This window comes from Amblyraja radiata, chromosome 4, assembly GCF_010909765.2.
Source record: "Amblyraja radiata isolate CabotCenter1 chromosome 4, sAmbRad1.1.pri, whole genome shotgun sequence".
NCBI lineage: Eukaryota > Metazoa > Chordata > Chondrichthyes > Rajiformes > Rajidae > Amblyraja > Amblyraja radiata.
Genome location: NC_045959.1, coordinates 102,208,864 through 102,233,039, shown reverse-complemented (window position 1 = coordinate 102,233,039; position 24,176 = coordinate 102,208,864). Strand labels below are relative to the sequence as shown.

Here is a 24,176-nt window from a genome sequence, read left to right as displayed (position 1 = left end):
TGGCGGGACTGTCATATGCTGAGAGAATGGAGCGGCTGGGCTTGTACACTCTTGGAGTTTAGAAGGATGAGAGGAGATCTCATTGAAACATATAAGATTGTTAAGGGCTTGGACACACTAGAGGCAGGAAACATGTTCCCGATGTTGGGGGAGTCCAGAACCAGGGGCCACAGTTTAAGAATAAGGAGTAAGCCATTTAGAACGGAGATGAGGAAACACTTTTTCTCACAGAGAGTTGTGAATCTGTGGAATTCTCTGCCTCCGAGGTCGGTGTAGGCAGGTTCTCTGGGTGCTTTCAAGAGAGAGCTAGATAGGGCTCTTAAAGATAGCGGAGTCAGGGGATATGGGGAGAAGGCAGGAACGGGGTACTAGAAACATAGAAACATAGAAATTAGGTGCAGGAGTAGGCCATTCGGCCCTTCGAGCCTGCACCGCCATTCAATATGATCATGGCTGATCATCCAACTCAGTATCCCGTACCTGCCTTCTCTCCATACCCTCTGATCCCCTTAGCCACAAGGGCCACATCTAACTCCCTCTTAAATATAGCCAATGAACTGGCCTCGACTACCCTCTGTGGCAGAGAGTTCCAGAGATTCACCACTCTCTGTGTGAAAAAAGTTCTTCTCATCTCGGTTTTAAAGGATTTCCCCCTTATCCTTAAGCTGTGACCCCTTGTCCTGGACTTCCCCAACATCGGGAGCAATCTTCCTGCATCTAGCCTGTCCAACCCCTTAAGAATTTTGTAAGTTTCTATAAGATCCCCTCTCAATCTCCTAAATTCTAGAGAGTATAAACCAAGTCTATCCAGTCTTTCTTCATAAGACAGTCCTGACATCCCAGGAATCAGTCTGGTGAACCTTCTCTGCACTCCCTCTATGGCAATAATGTCCTTCCTCAGATTTGGAGACCAAAACTGTACGCAATACTCCAGGTGTGGTCTCACCAAGACCCTGTACAACTGCAGTAGAACCTCCCTGCTCCTATACTCAAATCCTTTTGCTATGAAAGCTAACATACCATTCGCTGATTGGGGATGATCAGCCATGATCACATTGAGTGGCTCGAAGGGCCAAATGGCCTACTCCTGCACCTATTGTCTATTGTCTATCATGCTCAAGAAATACCACGTGTAGGAAGGAACTGCAGGCGCTGGTTTACACCGAAGATAGACACAAAATGCTGGAGTAACTCAGCGGGTCATGCAGCATCTCTGACCCGCTGAGTTACTCCAGCATTTTGTGTCGATCTATAAATACCACCATCGATTACAAGAACCACTTACATGGAGTGGCTGCCTGCTGTTCTAATAGAGGGTCGTCTTTGTTTACACAGCTGTAACTTGAGATGTCAAACCTAATCACTGCTTTTAATTATCAATACTTTCAATGGAAGTATTCTGAGGGCCGGTTCTTGCTGACATCAGCGGTTCCTATTTTAAACACATACCCACTGATTAAGTCTCAGTTCTCCCTAACAGGGCAGCACGGTGGCGCAGGGGTAGAGTCGCTGCCTTACAGCGCCAGAGACCCGGGTTCGATCCTGACTACGGGTGCTGTCTACACGGGGATTGGACATTCTCCATGTGACCAGCGTGGGTTTTCTCCGGGAGCCCCGGTTTCAGCCCGCACTCCAAAGACGTACCGGTTAATTTACAAGTTGCCCCTGATGTGTGAGATGGTGCTAATGTATGGTGGGCCGAAGGGCCTGTTACCACAAGGGCCTTTAAAGCAACTTTAAAGTCTAATGTAACGGCGTTAGCAAGATATAATGGGAAATTATATTATTATTAATAACAGAATTATTATTAAATTACATTAGTCATACAGCGTGGAAACAGGCCCTTCGGCCCAACTTGCCCACACCGGACAACATGTCCCATATACACTAGACCCACCGGGCTGTGTTTGACCCATATCACTCTAAACTTGTCCTATTCATGTGTTGTCTAATTGGTTCTTAAACGTTGCGATAGTACTTGCCTTAACTACCTCCTCTGGCAGTTCGTTCCGTACAACTACCACCCATTGCGTGAAAAAGTTACCCCTCAGATACCTATTAAATCTTTCCCCCCTCCCTCACCTTAAACCAATGTTCTCTGGTTCTCGATGACCCTACTCTGTGCATCTACCCGATCTATTCCTCTCATGATTTTATACACCTCTATAAGATCACCCCTCATCCTCCTGTGCTCTGAGGAATAGAGTCCCAGCCTGCTCAACCTCTCAATAGGCAATAGACAATAGGTGCAGGAGTAGGCCATTCGGCCCTTCGAGCCAGCACTGCCATTCAATGTGATCATGGCTGATCATCCCTAATCAGTACCCCGTTCCTGCCTTCTCCCCATATCCCCTGACTCCGGTATCTTTAAGAGCCCTATCTAGCTCTCTCTTGAAAGTATCCGGAGAACAGGCCTCCTGAGGCAGAGAATTTCACAAACTCGCAACTCTCTGTGAGAAAAAGTGTTTCCTCGTCTCCGTTCTAAATGGCCTACACCTAACTACTTAAACTGTGGCCCCTGGTTCTGGACTCCCCCAGACAAGTACATGGATATAACAGGATCTCTCAGGCCCTCGAGTCCTGGCAACATCCTCGTCAGTAACATATAACAACATTTCTCGTTCTAATGTAGAAATTGGAGGTCTTGAAGAGCTGCACGCCAAAAATGTAACAGCAGTGTCGCCCTCAGCATGAACACCCTTTAACATTCTCATTCTTACAGAGTTACGCAATCTGAACGAGCGCATCATGCCTTGGCAAGAACAGGCAAGAAAGGAAATTAGTTCCAAGATAACTTTCCACTGCCCATGCCAAAGAGGTTTCCATGTTGAGAGGAGTGTGTGTTCTTGCTGCATGTTGAGGACTTGCACTCAAGGTGTAGGCTGACATGCAAGTGCAGACCGCTGCTGAAAGAGTCATTCCTTGAATGAGACTCTGAACAAAGGCTCTCAGTGTCTTCTGAGGTGTGTGTCGAAGATTCAATGTCGCCCTTCAAAGCAGAACCAGAGGTTCTCTCTCCAACCTGATCAGTATCTATTTCTCAAACAAAGTCGTCCGCAGAGAATGAAATATCTGGCCATTTGTCTTATTACTGTTTGTTTCGGCCTACTTTATTGCAAATTGGCAGCCAGATTTGTTTATCTTGGGTTAGGGATATCACCTCAAAATAATGAATTGCAAAGTGAACGCAGCGGATCATGAAAGGGACGAAAGGCAATACGCAACGTTCATGAGAGCAGCAGTGGGCCATTCGGCCCATCGAACATGTTCTATCGTCCGGCAAGATCGCAGCTCATCTTCCATCACAACGCTACTTTGCTGCCCAAGCCCGCCATACCTTCGTTCCACGGCTATTTTCAGGATGGCACAGTGGCACAGCGGTAGAGTTGCCTGCCTAGTAGCGCCAGAGTCCCGGGTTCGATCCTGACTACGGGTCCCGTCTATGCAGAGTTCCTACGTTCTTCCCTGTGACCGCATTGGGTTTTCTCTGGGCGCTCTGGTTTCCTCCCACACTCCAAAGAATCGCAGGTTTGTGTGTTAATTGGCTTCGGTAAAATTGTAAATTGTCCCTAGTGTGTAGAATAGTGCTGGTGTACGGGTGATCGCTGGCTGGCATGGATTCGGTGGGCTGAAGGGCCTCTTTCCGGTAGTAAGGTAGGCAAACGCAATGCTAATATTTATTTCAAGAGGACTAGAATACAAAAACAGGGGTGAAATGCTGAGGCTCTATAAGGCGCTGGTCAGTCAGCATTCGGAGTATTGTGAGCAATTTTGGGCCCCATATGTAGAAAGAATTTGCTGACTCTGGAGAGGGTCCAAATAAGGTTTACAAGAATAATCCCAGGAATGAGCGGATTAACATATGATGAGCGTTTGACGGCACTGGGCCTGTACTCGCTGGAGTTTAGAAGAATGAGGGGTGGACCTCATTGAAAATTACCGAATAGTGAAAGGCCTGGATAGAGTGGATGTTTCCACTTGTGGGGGAGTCTAGGACCAGGGGTCATAGCCTCAGAATTAATGGACGTTACTTTAGGATAGAGATGAGGAGGAATTTCTTTGGTCAGAGGTTGGTGAATCTGTGGAGTTATTGATTAATATAGGTGTCAGAGGTTATGGGGAGAAGGCAGGAGAATGGGGTTAGGAGGGAGAGATAGATCAGCCATGTGTGAATAGTGGAGTAGACTTGATGGCTTAATTTCTGCTCCTATCACTTATGAACGCGATCTTTCCGTGCTGTATCTCTAAAGACTAAAGTCTAAAATCCAATGCAATCAACGGTCTATCTACCTTGCCCACATATTCACCACCCTCTCGGTGACTGTTGTAAATGGCCCACTTGTTATTCTGGGACTCTGATTCCTAATTCTTGACTACTTAGCCAGGAGAAACACCCTCCCCACCTCCAACCTATTGAGCCCCCAAATGAACTTGGCATGACTCAAGATTCGCGGCACAGTAGCGCATCTGGTAGAGTTGCTGCCTCACAGCGCCAGAGACCCCTTTTTCACACCGAGAGTTGTGAGTCTGTGGAGTTCTCTGCCTCAGAGGGCGGTGGAGGCCGGTTCTCTGGATACTTTCAAGAGAGAGCTAGGATAGTGCTCTTAAAGATAGCGGAGTCAGGGGATATGGGGTGAAGGCAGGAACGAGGTACTGATTAATAATAATAATAATAATAACTTTATTTATAAAGCACTTTAAACAACTGCAGTTGCCACAAAGTGCTGTACATGAGAACTCATGGACAAAAAGCTATTACAAACCATTAAAAACCGTAAAACGAAGGACTATAAAAAACACACTAAAAATTAAAAGACATTAAAAGCACTAAGAACAGGAGCAATGCCTCAGCCAGTGTCGAAAGCCAAAGAATAAAAATGAGTTTTTAGGGAGGATTTGAAGATGGACAGTGAGGGGGCCTGTCTGATGTGCAGCGGCAAGGTGTTCCAGAGTGCCGGAGCAGCAACAGAAAAGGCTCTATCCCCTCTGAGCTTCCGCTTAGACCTTGGTACCTCAAGGAGCAGCTGATCAGCTGACCTGAGGCACCGGGCAGGAGCATATAGGTGGAGCAGCTCAGAGAGGTAAGGTGGGGCGAGCCCATTCAACGATTTAAAAACAAATAAAAGAATTTTGAAATGAACTCGAAAGTGCATTGGGGATGATCAGCCATGGTCACATTGAATGGGGGTGCTGGCTCGAAGGGCCGAATGGCCTACTCCTGCACCTATTGTCTATTGTCTATTGATCCTGACCTCGGGTGCTGTCTATGTGGAATTTGCGCGTTCTCCCTCAGATTGCGTGGGTTTCCTCAGGGTGCTCTGGTTTCCTCCCACATCCCAAAGGACGTGCGGGTTTGTTGGTTAACTGGCCGCTGTAAATTGCCCCCAATTCACGGGGAGAAGTTGTGAAAGTGGGATAACATAGAACTGGTGGTAGACGGGTGATCGATGGTCGGTTTGGAGGGAATCAATAAAATCTCCTCTGTTTCTTCTGAACTCTGGATAAGCAGACCCAGCGAGCAATTTAATGAACCCTGTGGGAAATATATCCTTCTGTAGGCTAGGCAACTAAAACTGTTGACGATATTCCAATTGCGGTCTCACCAATGCCCTTATATAATCATTGTAAGATGTCTTTACTCTTGTTGTTTAGTTACAAGAGACACAGCGCGGAAACAGGCCCTTCAGCCCACCGAGTCTGCACCGGCCAGCGATCTCCACACATTAATACTGTCCTACACACACACACACACTGGGGACAATTTACATTTTATACCAAGCCAATTAACCTACAAACCTGTACGCCTTTGGAGTGTGGGAGGAAACCGAAGATCTCGAAGAAAACCCCCGCAGGTCACGGGGAGAACGTACAAACTCCGTACAGACAGCACCCGTAGCCGGGATCGAACCCGGGTCTCTGGTGCTGTAAGGCAGCAACTCTACCGCTGCGCCACCGTGCTGCCCACAGTCAAATCGTCTTGCAGTAAAAGGCCAACCTATTATTTGCCTGCTGCATCCAAACGTTAGTTTCCACTCGTGGACCCAGCCTTTTACCCAGAGTAGGGGAATCAAGAACATGGTTATGACAAGGGGGGGAAGATTTGATAAGAACCTGAGGGGCAACTTTTCCACATGGAGCATGGTGGCTATATGGTACAAGCTAACAGAGGAAGTGGTTGAGGCAGGTACTATAACACTTAAAAGACATTTGCACAGATACCACCAGGGGGCGCCGCACAATGTCGATTTTTTTGTTATTTGTAGTGTGTTTTAGAAGTTTGTGTTCTCTGGTTCGCTTTATGTGGGGGGAGGGGGGAGGGGGTCGGGGGAAACATTTTTTCAATCTCTTACCTTGCCGGGGATGCGATTGTTTTCCGGGTTGTATCTCCGGTCGCTCTGCGGCCTAAAATCATGGAGCTAGAGGCCTTGCTCGGGACTGACTTTGAGCCCCACCGCGGGGCCATGGACCTTGCCTGGGATCGACTCTCCAACCGCTGCCTACGGATTTCAACATCGCGGAGTCCGCAGTCTCAGGTAGAGACCGGTCGGGATTCTCCAGTCGCGGAAGGTTTCAACCAGCCCCGACCCAAGGTCAGATTGCCCGGCGCGGGGGAACTGACATCCCACGATCCAGGAGCTTGAACTTTTTATCGCCTTCCATTACAGTGGGGAATGTGGGGGAGTCACGGTGGTGGATGTTTATGTTAAAATGTATTTTGTGTGTTCCGCTGCTTTTTAATGGTATGACTGTACGGCAAATCAAATTCCTCGTATGTTGCAAAACATACTTGGCTAATAAAGTACGATTATGATTATGATTACATGGATAGGAATGGTTTAGAAGGAAACGCGGGCAGGTGGGACGAGTATAGATGGGGCATCTTGGTCAGCATGGACAAGTTGGGCCGAAGGGCCTGTTTCCGTGATGTATGACACTATGACCAAGTAAACATGAAATCTCCCTGAACAAGGACGCATGTTGGCACAGCGGTAGATGTTCCTCCCTTAATGCGCTTGCAGCGCCGGAGACCCAGGTTCCATTCCGACCACGGGTGCTGCCTGTACGGAGTTTGCACGTTCTCACCGTGACTGCGTGGGTTTTCTCCGAGATCTTCGGTTTCTTTCCGCATTTCAAAGGCCCTACAGGTTTGTAGGTTGATTGGCTTGGTATAAGTTTAAATTGTCCCTAGTGTGTGTAGGATAGTGTTAATGTGCGGGGATCGCTCGTCAGTGTGGTCTTGGTGGGCCGAAGGACCTATTTCCCTGTTGTATCTCCAAACTAAACTAAACACAAATCCACAAGCCCCGATCTCCCAACATTTATAAAGTATTCAGGATCTATTATTTACCAAAGTACTGAAGCTCATTTTTGTCCACGTGGTTGACCACTCACTCATCTTCTCTAACCCACCCACCAATGAAGCTTCTTTGCAGTGAAACACAAATTGTGGAGTAACTCAGAGGGTCAGGCAGCATCTCTGGAGAAAATGCTGGGGTGTAAGGTGCCCAAGCGAAATATGAACTGCTGGTAGACAAAAGTGCTGGAGAAACTCAGCGGGTGCAGCAGCATCTATGGAGGGAAGGAAATAGGCAACGTTTCGGGCTGAAACCCTTCTTCAGTCTGAAGGAGGGTTTCGGCCCGAAACGTTGCCTATTTCCTTCGCTCCATAGATGCTGCTGCACCCGCTGAGTTTCCCCAGCACTTTTGTCTACCTTCGATTTTCCAGCATCTGCAGTTCCTTCTTAAACAAAATATGAGGTGCTGTTCCTCCGATTTGCGTGTGGCCTCACTCTGACAGTGGAGGAGGCCCAGGACAGGAAGGTCAGTGTGGGTAGACACATAATGCTGGAGTAGCTCAGCGGGTCAGGCAGCATCTCTGGAGAAAAGGAATAGGTGACGTTTTGGGTCGACACCCCCCATCAGACTCGGTGGGTCAGTGTGGGAATTGGATTATTTGCATCCTCACCTTAACCCGCATTCCCATTTAATCTGTGCTATCAACAGACAGATGAAGGGTCTCGACCCAAAATGTCACCCATTCATAGTCACAACTTGCCCACACCGGCCAACATGTCCCAGCTACACTAGTCCTACATGCCTGCGCTTGGCCCATATCCCTCCAAACCTGTCCTATCCACATACCTGACTAACTGTTTCTTAAACGTTGGGATAGTCCCTGCTAAAATGTTACCCCCTCCGATTCCTGTTAAATGTTTCCTCCCTTGACCTTAAATCTATGTCCTCTGCACCTCCATTCACCTACTCTGGGCAAAATACTGTGCATCTCTACCCAATCTAATTCCTCTCTCCATTCCTTCTGTCCAGAGATGCTGCCTGTCCCGCTGAGTTACTCCAGCTCTTTGTGTCTATCTTCAGTGTAAACCAGAATCTGCAGTTCCTTCCCACACATTCCTTTGATATAGTTGGTGAACAGTCGAGTATTTCTAAATGCAATTGAAGTTCTTACATTTTTTTGTTTTTAAAAGGTGAATTCCTTACCCCCTGACATGTCCCAATTGTCCAGGTTATTCTGCAGTCCAGCGAATATACTGGTCAGGGTGGACTTTCCGACTCCCTCTTCGCCGATCACCACCACTCGGTAGAGGCTGCTGTTGGAGTCAGTGGAAGTGGCAGAGTCGGAGGACTCGGAGGACCAGCTCCCCCTGTAGGGCTGCTGGGGATCCATGCACGACTTGGAGCGCACCATGTGCAGCACGCTGCCCCTGCTCCACAGCTGCCGACCGTCCGCGGGGACACTCCACCGCTGCTGGGCAGCCCCCGGCCGCAACGACGGGCTACTGCGCCGTCTAGAGTCGTTCAGAGTCATGCTTCCCAATCCAGGCTCGCACACACACGCACGCAGACACCCCTCCGCTGCAAACACACACACAAAAACAGCTCGTCAAACTCCATTTCACAACTTCGACTTTATGTTCTTTGGAAACTTCAATTCAAATGCACAAAAAGTTCGAGACTTTTGGAAACTTTATTAATCTAAATGTACAAAAAGTTCTGGACTTTTAAACTTTAGAAATGTTGTTATTAACTCAAATGCACAAAAAGTTTTAGACTTCATACTTTCTTTTGCAAACCATTATTAATTCAAAAGTACAAATAGTTTGAGAATTTCGACTTTTTTTTGGAAACGATTATTAATCCAAATGTGCTAAAAGGTTTAGAGCTTTAAACTTTAGGAACTTTGTTATTAATTCAAATGTGCAAAATGTTTCAGACTTTTATACTTTAGACTTTTTTTTAAACTTTATTCAAATGTACAAAATGTTTTAGACTCTTAAACTTTAGAAACGTTATTTATTAATTCAAATGCACAGATTTAGACTTTTTTTTAGAAACTATTATTTTATTCAAATGTGCAAAAGTTTTTAGACTTTTAGACTTTTTTTGATACTTTATTCTTAATTCAAATGTACAAAAAGTTTAAACTTGAGATTTTTTTTTGGAAAAGTTATTATGAATTCAAATGCGCAAAAAGTCTTAGACTTTTGAGACTTTAAAGCTACTTTAGGAAAGTTGAGAAACAAGGAATGAAGATTGAATTCTCCAGTTTTAGGTTATCTCTAACATCGAACCCCGCCCCCCTGACAACCACCTTTTAACCCCCTTTTTCTCCCCTCCCCTGTCCCCCACCTGGACTGCCACTATTTCTCCTCCTGCTGCTACTTTCCTTCCTCTAACCCAGTGCTTCTTAAATTATTTCAGTGTCATTCACCCTTTATCACAAAATTTCATTCACCCTTGACAAATGTTCTTATGTCTTTTTGGTAATAGAAACATAGAAACATAGAAAATAGGTGCAGGAGGAGGCCATTCGGCCCTTCGAGCCAGCACCGCCATTCATTGTGATCATGGCTGATCGTCCCTTATCAATAACCCGTGCCTGCCTTCTCCCCATATCCCTTGACTCCACTAGCCCCTAGAGCTCTATCTAACTCTCTCTTAAATCCATCCAGTGACTTGGCCTCCACTGTCCTCTGTGGCAGGGAATTCCATAAATTCACAACTCTCTGGGTGAAAACGTTTTTTCTCACCTCAGTCTTAAATGACCTCCCCTTTATTCTAAGACTGTGGCCCCCGGGTTCTGGATTCGCCCAACATTGGCAACATTTTTCCTGCATCTAGCTTGTCCAGTCCTTTTATAATTGTATATGTTTCTATAAGATACCCCCTCATCCTTCTAAACTCCAGTGAATACAAACCTAGTCTTCGTCTTATTCTCCCTTGTGTACAGTTTTATATATAATTTATTTTGTCACACGAGCAAAAAAACAAAATTAACTAATTTCTTAAGTGTTTCTTTTATTCAACATCCTATAAATATGTAAAGAAAACTAGGAGTGAAATTTATTTTTTTAAATTACCACTGGAGTTGGAAAATCATTCTATCAAAATGATTTTTAAAAAAACAACATCTAAACATTGGGCTTCAGCCCCATCCTACTGTTTCGGGCTTTGATTACTGCAGTTTTTTCCTGGGAAAACTAGCTCAAAAAACCATGGAGTATGTAAATTGGCAACACAAAGCAAAGTTACAGTTGCCTACGGCGATCCTCCAGTGTTGCCGTTTATACATTTATGATCCCACTAGCTCGTCTGATCTTCCCTAAAAGGTTATATCACAGTAAATTTGGGAAATATCCTGCTACTTTGAAATTAAAAACCATAGGTTGAGCGAAAAAAACATATCAAAATTCCCAGCTCCACTGACATTCAAACCAATAAGAGCTTACTAACCACTTTAATGACAATGCCTTTTTTGTCAATGCCTTTTTTAAGTATAGAAAAAAAAATATATAAATATCTGAATAAATTGTCATTCACCCCTCTAGCTTAATTCACCCCAAAATAATTTCATTCGCCATTGGGTGAACCATTCACCAGTTTAAGAAGCAATGCTCTCCAATCCTGTCTCATACCTTTTGTGTTTTATCTCTGGCCTTTGCTCCAACCATCTGCCTATCAGCCATGATCACATTGAATGGCGGTGCCGGCTTGAAGGGCCAAATGGCCTACTCCTGCACCTATTGTCTATTGTAACCCCCCTCCCATCTCCCTCTCCCCTGCATCACCTATTCCCTGTCATACGTCATGCTGCCTCACCCCTCCTCCCGTCTACCCCTTCACCCCCTCCCCCCCCACCTCCTATAATCAGTCTGAAGAAGGGTCCCAACCTGAAACGTCACCTATCCATGTTCTCCCGAGATGCTGCCTGACCTGCTGCGTTACTCCAGCACCTTGTGTCTTCTTTCGCACAAGTGATCTGTTTATCATCAGTGCAGCTTGCAACTCTAATGGGCTTGATATTTTAGTTGAGGTTTAGGCTTTATAATGTCACATGTACCGAGGTACAGTGAGAAGCTTTATTTTGCACGCTCTCCAAACAAATCGTATGTACCATACTATCGCAACAGATGCATAAATAAATGAAAGTCTATTTTTAAAGTTAAAAATACCGTTGAAACATATACCAGTAAGAAAGAACATACCATAAGAAAGATCATAGGTAGACAAAAATGCTGAGAAACTCAGTCGAGACCCGAAACGTCGCCTATTCCTTCGCTCCATAGATGCTGCCTCACCTGCTGAGCTTCCCCAGCATTTTTGGTCTACCTTCGATTTTTGCAGCATCTGCAGTTCTTTCTTAAACATCAGAAAGATCATAGTGACTGTTAGAGCAACAAATTCAAAGACAGTTGCACGCAAAAGCATTTTTTAAAAAAACCACTAATTGATCGCAAATAACCAGAAAAGGAAACAAAATGAAACTGGAGACACAAGGAACTACAGGCGCTGGCATCCTGAGCATAATCAAGGACCAGTCCCACCCCGGTCACTCCCTCTTCTCCCCTCTCCCATCAGGCAAGAGGTACAGAAGTGTGAAAACGCACACCTCCATATTCAGGGACAGTTTCTTCCCAGCTGTTACCATCCTATCACCAACTAGAGAGCGGTCCTAACCTCCCATCGACCTCCTCTGACACCCTCGGACTATCTTGCATCGGACTTTACCGGACTTTATCTTACATTAAATGCAATCATGTATTGTCTTTCTGCTGACTGGTTAGAGCGCAACAAAAGCTTTTCACTGTGCACGTGACAATAAACTAAACTCAACTAAATTGCTAGTGATACTCGGCGGGTCAGGCAGCATCTCTGGAGAAAAGAAAATGAGATCCTTCTTCAGGGTGGGAGTTCTTCAGATCAGAATTCTTCAGATTACAATGTCTGAAGAAAAGTCCCAGCCCGAAAGGTCAACTATTCCTTTTCTCCAGAGATGCTGTCTGACCCGCTGAGTTACTCCAGCATCTTGTGTCTATCTTCGGTGTAAACCAGCATCTGCAGTTCCTTCCTGCACAGTCTGAAGGTCCTGACCCGAAACGGTCATCTGCCCATTCCCTCCACAGATGCTGCCTGACCCGCTGAGTTAACATAGAAAATAGGTGCAGGAGTAGGCCATTCGGCCCCTCGAGCCAGCACCGCCATTCAATATGATCATGGCTGATCATCCAGAATCAGTGCCCCGTTCCTGCCTTCTCCCCGTATCCCTTGATTCCACTAGTCCTAACAGCTAAATCCAACTCTCTCTCTTGTTTCTCCAGCACTTTGTGTTTTGATCATATCAGCACCAACAAGAACCATCACATCAACTGTGTTGATTAGAGCAAAGAGTTGAAAAGCATTCACATGTAAACCTGATCACCAAGGTATTTATCTCATAACTAATTCATCCATAATAAACAAGAAATTAAATAAAATTATTCACTGGAATGGGAGATGGACACAAACAATAGACAATGGACCTGATGCAGGAGGAGGCCATTCGGCCCTTCGAGCCAGCACCGCCATTCACTGTGAACATAACTGATCATCCACAATCAGTACCCCGTTCCTGCCTTCACCCCGTACCCCTTGACTCCGCTATTTTTAAGAGCCCTATCTAACTCTGTCTTGAAAGCATCCAGAGAACCGGCCTCCACCACCCTCGGAGGCAGAGGATTCCACAGACTCACAACTCTCTGTGTGAAAAAGTGTTTCCTCATCTCCGTTCTAAATGGCTTACCCCTTATTCTTAAATCCTGGTTCTGGACTCCCCCAACATCGGGAACATGTTTCCTGCCTCTAGCGTGTCCAAACCCTTAATAACCTTATATGTTTAAATAAGATATCCTCTCATCCTTCTAAATTCCAGTGTATACAAGCCCAGCTGCTCCATTCTATCAACACATGACAGTCCCGCCATCCCGGGAATTAACCTTGCAAACCTACGCTGCACTCCCTCGATAGCGAGAATAGCAAACTGCTGGAGTAACTTAGCGGGACAGGCAGCATCTCTGGATAGAAAAAAGAATGGGCGACGTTTCGAGTCGAGACCCTTCTTCAGACTGAGTCAGGGGAGATGGAAACGAGAGATAAGGTGTGAAAACGAGACATCAAAATGGATGTGGATCAAGGGAAATGTAGAATCATTGTTATCTGGGGAAGGTGACAATGAAGCATACAGAGATAACATTAAATCAATGGGACAGTCAGACTAGTTGGAGAACTGGGAAGGGGGAAGGATGGAGACTGAGAGAGAGAGGGGTTCCTTTCCCACGAATAACATCTTCGCCCTCATGCAACTTTCAACAAACTTTTTCAACTGGCTTGTAACTCGCTGCAGTAAAAGAGTCAGGGACCCAAAAGCTTTCTCGCAAACCACTGACACAAGACTGGTAAAGATTACGTGGAGAAAAACACACAGAGTGCTGGGGGGAACTACAGCGGGTCAGGCAGCATCTGTGGACAGACTGTCCGGAACAGACCGTCCATTCCTTCCACAGCCCGAGCCGCCGAGACCCTCCGGCACTTTTGCACTTTACTCAAGATTCCGGCACCTGCAGTTCCTTGTCACAGCAAAGAAACCCCCACGCGAATAAAACGCATGGGAAACGAATGCAAAACGACGGGCCGCTCTAACCCTCCTTTTAATTCCCTCGCACGCTTTGCAAATGAAAACATTTCGCAAAACACAAACTCGCCTGGCACATGATTTGCCTTGGAAAGGGATTGTTTATTGAACGATATTTGTAATTCTTTCACGGCGTGAAGAGGTTTTGAAAACTGAATTCTATCATGATTTTTGCATTCTGCAGAAAATGCTATATATATATTTAGATAATTTGGAAAAATATATATATGTTTTGCAATTTATTGTTCATTGAATTCGAATTCAAAGACTGCAAAAAACATCATATATATAGATATATATCTATATATATGATTATATATATATATATATATACGACTTTTTTTGCATTCTGTAGAAAATGCTAATTCACATTTATATATATATAATGCGAACGCATTTTCTACAGAATGCAAAAAAATCATATATGTATATGGGGGATTTTGCGTGTGTGTATATATATATATGATGTTTTTTGCATTTTGTGAATTTGAATTCAGTACACAATAAAATTGCAAAACATATTTTTTTCCAAATTATTTAAATGTTCTAAATTTATAAGTTCTTTCACGGCGTGAAGCAGTTTTTCAATTTATTGTGCACTGAATTCTACTATGCTTTTTGCATTCTGTACAAAATGCTATAAAATATATATATATATCCACACCGAGCAACAGATAGTAGCTAAAGTTACTTACCCTACTCCTGCTGTGAGCTCCGGCGTTCTGGTTTGTTTCTAGTTGCAACGTTTAGGGTTGTTGATTTAAAATCTAATCCTCTGTGATTGTGCCGTCGATTCGCTCTAATTCTCTCTGCTTCTCTCTTCTGGTTTATATTAAGCAGATCTGATCAGAACAGGGCTTTTCCGTGATGTCACTAAACTCCAAGCTCCCCCGACACTCCATGGAAGTAAAACTCAGACCACAAATCTCCCTCCCTGTCTCCTCCCTTCATGGTCCCACTCCCAACACAAAGAAGTCACCCGTTCCCTCTCGCCGGAGACGCTGTCTGTCTGTCTGTCCCGCTGAGTTACTCCAGCGTTGTTGTGTCTTATCTTTGGTAGAGAGAGAAAAAACCCCTTGTGTTTCTATTACTGAACGAAGCAAATAACGGCGTCAGTCATGTTCACTCATTTCAGTTCACGGAAACTTTTAAGTCTTGATTTTTTTTTTCGTTCTTAAATCCGAAGAATGCGGTCACAAACAGATTGAAACTCAATTTCCAAGCGGGGAAGCTAATGTTGCGATTCTTCATTGAATCCAGTCCGGGTCTCCCCCGATACAGCATCGTCCCCTCTCCTGTACATACACATTCCTTTACTGCACCTACCCAGAACGCTTTATCTCCATTTCAAAACTTTCCAAACAACATTTTGGAGCATAACCAAGGGCTCCGGCACCGTGCCTTTAAGTTCAAGTGAGTTTATTGTCGTGTGTCCCTGTATAGGACAATGCAATTCTTGCTTTGCTTCAGCACACAGAAAATAGTAGGCATTTACTACAAAACAGATAAATGTGTCCATATACCATGATATAAATATATACACACATGAATAAATAAACTGGTAAAGTGCAAATAACAGAAAGTGGTTGTTAATAATCAGAGTTTTGTCCGAGACAGGTTTAATAGCCTGATGGCTGTGGGGAAGTAGCTATTCCTGAACCTGGTTGTTGCAGTCTTCAGGCTCCTGTACCTTCTACCTGAAGGTAGCAGGGAGATGAGTGTGTGGCCAGGATGGTGTGGGTCTTTGATGATACTGCCAGCCTTTTTGAGGCAGCGACTGCGATAAATCCCCTCGATGGAAGGAAGGTCAGAGCCGATGATGGACTGGGCAGTGTTTACTACTTTTTGTAGTTTTTTCCTCTCCAGGGCGCTCAAGTTGCCGAACCAAGCCACGATGCAACCGGTCAGCATGCTCTCTACTGTGCACCTGTAGAGTTGGAGAGAGTCCTCCTTGACAAACCGACTCTCCGTAATCTTCTCAGGCGCTAATCTAATCAGTAGAGGCCCTGATGAGCTTTCTTGATAATTGCGTTAGTGTTCTCGGACCAGGAAAGATCTTCAGAGATGTGCACGCCCAGGAATTTGAAGTTCTTGACCCTTTCAACCATCAACCCGCTGATATAAATGCGGCTGTGGGTCCCCCTCCTACTCCTTCCAAAGTCCACTATCAATTCCTTGGTTTTGCTGGTGTTGAGGGCCAGGTTATTGCGCTGACACCATATGGACAGTTGCTCGTTGCCACGCTGCCTTAAGGGTCGTCTTTTTTTCCAGCGGATTTATGGACATTGACTTCTCTAACTTCAAGTAACACTTTCTTTCCCTCTCCCTCTCCATCCCTCCGCCCTCCTAGTTCTCTGGCCAGTCCAACTGCCCCCCTGATTAAAGTTTACCTCTGTATGCTTCGGTTAGCTAACAATGCTAAAGGGTTTCGGCCTGAAACGTTGCCTATTTCCTTCGCTCCATAGATGCCGCTGCACCCGTTGAGTTTCTCCAGCATTTTTGTGTACCTATGATCTATTCTACATTTTTTTTTGATCATCATCCCATGTTGATGTCTCGTTTTCACACCTTACACCTTCAATGGATATTTTTTAAGGCAGAGATAGATAGACTAGAGTCATAGAGTGATACATTGTGGAAACAGGCCTTTCGGCCCAACTTGCCCACACCAGCCAACAATGTCCCAGCTACACTAGTCCCACCTGCCTGCTCTTGGTCCCTATCCCTCCAAACCTGTCCTATCCTTGTACCTGTCTAACTGTTTCTTAAACGATGGGATAGTCCCAGCCTCAACTGCCTCCTCTGGCAGCTTGTTCCATACACCCACCACCCTTTGTGTGAAAAAGTTACCCCTCGGATTCCTATTAAATCTTTTCCCCTTCACCTTGAGCCTGTGCCCTCTGGTCCTCGATTCCCCTACTCTAGGCAAGAGACTCTGTGCATTTACCCGATCTATTCCTCTCATGATTTTGTACACCTCTACAAGATCACCCCTCATCCTCCTGCACTCCATTCGGTGGGCGGCGCGACTCACGTCGCTACGGCCTCTGCAGTCCGTCTGTCTTTTTATTATTTTTTGTCTCGTTTGAATGTAGTTTTTATTATTATTTTTTGTGTGTATGTGTGTGGGTATGTGTGTGGGGGGCGGGGGGTGGGGGAAACGATTAAAATCTATCCCCTGCACGGAGAACCCGACCTTTTCTCTGTCGGGTCTCCGTTGTCGTTGGGGCCTAGCACGGTGGAGCGGCCTCCAGCAGGAACGACCTGGAGCTCCAGTCACGCAGCTGCGGACCTACTCACCATTGTGGAGCTGGCCGAGTTCGGAGCGGGTGGAGCTGTGGTGGCGCTCGGCTGCGACCTGACCCCGGAGATTCGGGGACTTACCGCAGGTCTGGTGGACAGTCTGCCGGGTCCCTGCTGGGAGACCGCTTTTTGGGGCTTCCGCAACGGCGACTTCACCCGCCCGAGTTGCGGGGTTGAAGAGTTCCTGGAGCGGGGCCTTACATCACCGCCCCGCGCGGCTTGGAATGGCTGTGGGACTTTGCTAGCGCCCGCCGGGGGCTCGAACAACAAGACCCGGTGCGTGGCCTTGCATCACCCGGCGCGGCGTAAATGGCCGCGGGACAATTACCATCGCCCACCGGGGGCTTTGACTCTGACATCGGGAGGGGAATGGGGAATGCAGGGGAGAGATAAGCTTTTGCCTTCCATCACAGCGAGGAGGAGATGCGCTGCGATGGATGTTCGTGTAAATTGTGTTGTGTCTTGGTTCTTTCTTGTGTGTATGACTGCAGAAACAACATTTTGTTTGAACCTCAATGGGGTTCAAATGACAAATAAATTGTATTGTATTGTATTGTATTGTAATTAAGACCCAGCCTACTAAACCTCTCCCTGAAGCTCACACCCTCTAGTCCTGGCACCATCCTCGTAAATCTTTTCTGAACCATTTCCAGCTTGACAATATCTTTCCTATAACATGGTGCCCAGAACTGAACACAATATTCTGAATGCGGTCTCACCAACGTCTTATACAACGGCAACATGATTATTACAGGTGTTAGAGGTTATGGGGAGACGGCAGGAGAATGGGGTTAGGAAGGGGAGATAGATCGGCCATGATTGAATGGTGGGGTAGACTTGATGGGCCGAATGTCCTAATTCTACTATCACTTATGACCTTACCCATCCTTATCTTTATGTCTCCCTCTCCCCTGACTCTGAGTCTGAAGAAGGGTCTCTTCTTCACTCAAAGCATCATCCATTCCTTCTCTCCAGAGGTGCTGCCATGCCTGCGGAGTTGCTCCAGTATTTTGTGTCGATTTTCTGTTTTGTAGAATGGGAACGTGTGATGAATCGGATACAACCTCCCTTCCTCCTTCCCTTAACTTTTATTTCTCTTACAAATGTGTACAGATTCACAGCAGAGCAAAATCATACATAAAAGACCATCATTGCTGCCTGTGAAGATAGACACAAAATGCTGGAGTAACTCAGCGGGACAGGCAGCATGTCTGGAGAGAAGGATTGGGTGATGTTTCAGTTCGAGACCCTTCTTCAGACCGAGAGTCGGGGGAGGGGGAGACACAGAGATTTGGAAGGGTAAGGTGTGAAAGCTAGAGATCAAAGAGGATGAAGTTGAAGGAAACTAGAATTTAGAAGATCGAGGGGGGATCTTATAGAAACTTACAAAATTCTTAAGGGGTTGGACAGGCTAGATGCAGGAAGATTGTTCCCGATGTTGGGGAAGTCCAGAACAAGGGGTCACAGCTTAAGGATAAGAGGGAAGTCTTTTAGGGCCGAGATGAGAAAAACATTTTTCACACAGAGAGTGGTGAATCTGTGGAATTCTCTGCCACAGAAGGTAGTTGAGGCCAGTTCATTGGCTATATTTAAGAGGGAGTTAGATGTGGCCCTTGTGGCTACAGGGATCAGGGTGTATGGAGAGAAGGCAGGTACAGGATACTGAGTTGGATGATCAGCCATGATGATATTGAATGGCGGTGCAGGCTCGAAGGGCCTTGACTTTTACCTTGTCCTTTTACCATCTGGACGCCAGCAGCGATGGCTGCGGAGGGTTGAGGTCGCGACCACGGGGGAAAATGGAGGAGGACTGGCCAATTTCTGTGCCTTCCACCACAGTGATGAATGCTGTGGTGGATGTTTGTGTTACATTTTTTTATTGTGTTTGTGTGTTCTTTATCATTGTACCGCTGCTGACAAATTCATTTCACTTGCACTTTATGTGCAATGTGATGAATAAAACTGATTGATTGATTGATTGATTGATTGAAGGGCCGAATGGCCTACTCCTCCACCTAATTTCTATGTTTCTATGAAAATGTAGAATAAATCATTGTTAGCTGGGGGAAGGTGACAACGAGGCATACCCCCAATGTAAAATTTAATCAGTGGGTCAGTCAGACTGGTCGGAGAACTAGGATGGGGGAGGGATGGAGAGAGAGAGAGAGTAAGCAGTGGTGACTTGAAGTTAGGGAAATCAAGTTTAATACCACTGAGTCGCAAACAAAACTAAATATGACGTGCTAATCCTCCAATTTGCGCTGGGCCTCACTCTGACAGTGGAGTAGGCCCAGGCCAGAAAGGTCAGCGTGGGAATAGGAGGGGGAGAGTCAAAGTTTTTTTGCAAGTGACGTGCAAAAGTGATATTTTTTTCACTCTGAATTTTTCACGTGAATTATTTTTGTTACAGTTGTACCACATGGAGTTGGGGCTCCATTTGGGGCGTGGTGTCCGATTTTGGCCATCCTGCAATAGAAAGGATGTCTTTCAGCCGGTAAAGAAAAAGTGCAGAGAAGATGTTGAAGGATGTCGCCAGGGCTCCAGAGGCTGAGCTGTGGAGAAAGGTTGGGCAGGATAGGACTTTATTCATCGGAGTGCAGGAGAATGAGAGGTGATCTTCTCGAGGTGTAGAAAGTCAGGAGGTGAATATAACCGGGTGAATCTTTTACCCAGAGTAGGGGAATCAAGAACTAGAGGGCATAAGTTTAAATTGAGAGGGAAAAGATTTAATAGGGACCTGAAGGGCAACTTTTTCACTCAGAGGGTGGTGGGTTTATGGAACGAGCTGCGTGAGGAAGTAATTGAGGCAGGTTCTTCTTCTTAACGAGTCCACACACAAGATTAGATGTTATTCAGCCAGAGCTGAACACACTTCTAGGCATCTGCATGCAATGGTGTCTATCTCGTCGCTTCTTGTGCTTTGCGATGGAAAGATTGGTGGAAACATGTACTCTCTCTTTCCTTGACCCCATTGAGGCAGGTACTATGGCATTTAAAAGACATTTGGACAGGCACATGGATAGGAAAGGTTTGGAAGGATATGGAGCTAACGTGGGCAGGTGGGACTAGCTTAGATGGGGTACCTTGGTTGACATGGAAGGATTGGGCCAGTCATACCTTTCCGTGCTGTATGACTCTGTGCCTCCAAGTGATAATAGTACGTGAAAAGTTCACTTCTGAACGGGCGGCAAGGTGGTGCAGCGGTAGAGTTGCTGCCTACAGCGCTTGCGGCACCGGAGACCCGGGTTTGATCCTGACTACGGGTGCTGTCTGTAAAGAGTGTGTACATTCTCCCCGTGACCGCGTGGGTTTTCTCCGAGATCTTTGGTTTCCGCCCACACTCCAAAAACATACAGGTTTGTAGCTAATTGGCTTGGTGCATGTGTAAAATTGTCTCTAGTGCGTGTAGGGTAGCGTTAGTGTGCGGCGCGGACTCGGTGGGCCGAAGGGCCTGTTTCCACGCTCTATCTCTAAACTAAACTAAACCCATTTTTCAGTTGGGACATATTCTGATGCTGTAAAGATGCATGTTAAATATCATCAGGGTCGACCAGCAAGTGTCCCGAGGCATTTCATTAAGTTATGAATCTGAGGGCAGATGATGTGAAAATGCTTCTTTGTGGGACATCGAGAACTGAAGATAACGGGGCAACCACTGGGGGAGGTGAGAATCTTTGTATCCTCTCTAGAGCCAGAGTCAAACAGAGTGGAAACAGGCCCAACCCACACAGTCACAAGGAGAACATACAAACTCCGCATAGACAGCACCTGTAGTCAGGATCGAACCCGGGTTTGTACGTTCTCCCTGTGACCGCGTGGGTTTTCTCTGGGTGCTCTGGTTTCCTCCCACTCTCCAAAGAAAATTAACCCAGCCCATTGTAGGTTAATTGGCTTTGGTAAAATTCTAAATTGTCCTTAATAGATCACAGTGAATGGCGGTGCTGGCTCGAAGGGCTGAATGGCCTACTCCTGCACCTATTGTCTATTACTGTGTAGGTTAGCATTAGTGTACAAGTGAAAGGCTTGAATAGAGTGGAATGTGGAGAGGATGTTTCCACTGGTGGGAGAGTCCAGGACTAGAGGTCACAGCCTCAGTATTAAAGGATGTTTTTCTAGGAAGGAGATGAGGAGAAATTTCTTTAGTCAGAGGGTGGTGAATCTGTGGAATTCTTTGCCACAGAAGGCTGTGCAGGCCAAGTCAGTGGATGTTTATAAGGCAGAGATGGTTAAGATTCTTGATTAGTTCGGGTGTCAGAGGTTATGGGGAGAAGGCAGGAGAATGGGATGAGGAGGGAGAGAGATAGATCAGCCATGATTGAATGGTGGAGTAGACTTGATGGGCCGAATGGCCTAATTCTACTATTCCTTATGATCTTATGTACGGGGTGAACCCTGATCAGCATGGACTAGGTGGGCTGAAGGACCTGTTTCTGCGCTGTATTTCTAAAGTCTAAAGATCACAGTGACACCACCCTTTCTCAGTTTCCATGCATGCCTCATCTCAGCTGTTGATAATATGTAACTTTATTTATCTTACATTGCAATGCACTCGGTGGGTGGTGTAACCCTTGATCAACTACCACCTGTTAGGTGACAGCTATTTTCCAGACGCACACATCAAGAATGCAACTTGGGTGGATATTAGGTTTGCTCTCATCTGTGAAAATCTTTACTCACGATCCACCCGGGACGGGATGCACAAACAGAAAAGTCATCTTGGTGATTCTCATTGTCTGTAACCCGTTTTCACCTCGCCCCGCAGCCTAACAATGGCCTGCTTCCTTTATCGGCGTGACTTTTTTTGCATATCTTATCTCTCCATGTACATCGGTCTATGAAAGTAAGTAAGCATGCAGGTACAGCAGGCAGTGAAGAAATCGAATGGCATGTTGGCCTTTATAACAAGACGAATCGAATATAGGAGCAAAGAGGTTCTTCTGCAGTTGTACAGAGCCCTAGTGAGACCACACCTGGAGTATTGTGTGCAGTTTTGGTCTCCTAATTTGAGGAAGGACATTCTTGCTGTTGAGGGAGAGCAGCGTAGGTTTACAAGGTTAATTCCCGGGATGGCGGGACGGTCATATGCTGAGAGAATGGAGCAGCTGGGCTTGTACACTCTGGAGTTTAGAAGGATGAGAGGAGATCTCATTGAAACACATAACATTATTAAGGGATTGGACACGCTAGAGGCAGGAAACATGTTCCCGATGTTGGGGGAGTCCAGAACCAGGGGCCACAGTTTAAGAATAAGCAGTAAGCCATTTAGAATGGAGACGAGGAAACACTTTTTCTCACAGAGTGTGGTGAGTCTGTGGAATTCCCTGCCTCAGAGGGTGGTGGAGGCAGGTTCTCTAGATGCTTTCAAGAGAGAGCTAGATAGGGCTCTTAAAAATAGCGGAGTCAGGGGATATGGGGAGAAGGCAGGAATGGGGTACTGATCAGCCATGATCACATTGAATAGCGGTGCTGGCTCGAAGAGCCGAATGGCCTGCTGCTGCACCTATTGTCTATTGTCCATATCACCGTCTATCTCTCTCGTTTTCCCTTTCCCCTGACTCTCGGTCTGGAGAAGGGTCTTCTATTCCTTTTGCCCCAGAGACGCTGTCTGACCCGCTGAGTTACTCCAGCTTTTGAGTCGATCGAAAGAAAATCAGGGCTGGGAATAGCAGGGTTGTGACTAAATTATGGCATTCAGTGCAAAGTACTCCCTTCCTTTTGAGTATCAAGAGAGTCCAGAGTGTTTAATCGGCTTAGGTACCAACAACGGAAGAATGAAATTCTTACCTGCAGCAGCACAACACAATAAATCGATAACCACAATACCAGTGCAAGAAACCCTTGGTCCCTATTGCAACCAAAGACGCTCCATAGTTGAGGTTAGTGTTGTCATACATTAATGTTGACCATTTTGTCCTACTTGTAACTCTCAGTCTGATTGACTCTCGTTCATAGGTTCGAGGAGCAGAATTAGGCCATTCGGCCCATCAAGTCCACTCCGCCATTCAATCATGGCTGATCTATCTTTACCCCCCACAACCCCATTGTCCTGCCTTCTCCCCAAAACCCCTTACGCCCGTACTAATCAAGAATGTAATCAAGACTCATTAAACAATCTTCACTGTTTTGAATCTATATAAACCATTGCCAATGTCCCACAACTCCGTACAGACAGCACTCGTAGTCGGGATCGAACCCGGGTCTCTGGCGCTGTAAGCCAGTAGCTCTACCGCTGTGCCACCGTGCCACCCAGTTGCATTCAATATTGAGTCAGATTGCAAGGTACCCACATGGAAGATTTGGCGCTACTCCTCGAAGAACTGCTATCTTCCAGGACCAGCCTCACTTTTACTCCCTCTGGTCCAGTCACCACCTTTCATCCGAAACAAAAACCTTTGTAGTAAGGCATGGATAGGGATTGTTTAGCAAATATCATAACTATATACAAGTATAAATATATTCCAACTATCACAAGGGTTCCCAACCTGGGGTAAATTTCGCCTAATCAAATTTGTTGATTCTGGATTTGTACATATTCTTTCTCATTGACGACTGTGTTTGGTTCTAGTATACCGGTATCTGTTCATCATTAGTGGTTCATAAATAAGTGAAATAACATTGTGATGTGCTATTAAAGTTGCCAGGGGTAAACGGGACGAAAAAGGTTGGCAACCCCATGGCTATCAGATGATGCTAATCTCTGAGTAAAACCATCTGCAATGTTGGCTGCGAGTCTGAACACTATGAACCAAAGTGTTATTTAAATTCCAAAGTCTCTAAGCAGTTACAACACTCACACAATGCAGTAAAGTCTTAAAATATTATTTTACTCAATAGCGATAAATATTGTTTTTAAATATGGACTACGGTCCTTGTGTAACTGTCATTTTATTTTTTGGCATTCCTTTCT

The 24,176-nt window shown here is 45.7% G+C and overlaps 1 protein-coding gene across 1 annotated transcript in view; it reads right to left on the bottom strand.

Moving 5' to 3' along the window:
- Positions 1–15,333, bottom strand: part of gem (GTP binding protein overexpressed in skeletal muscle) — a 40,081-nt gene extending 24,748 nt beyond the window's left edge. Inside the window, exons 1-2 of the mRNA XM_033020110.1 lie at positions 14,662–15,333; positions 8,500–8,874 (exon numbers count right to left, since the gene is read on the bottom strand). Coding sequence (XP_032876001.1) covers positions 8,500–8,827 — 328 coding nt within the window. The 5' untranslated portion in view covers positions 8,828–8,874; positions 14,662–15,333. The remainder of the gene's footprint in view (positions 1–8,499; positions 8,875–14,661) is intronic.
- Positions 15,334–24,176: the final 8,843 nt, after the last annotated feature.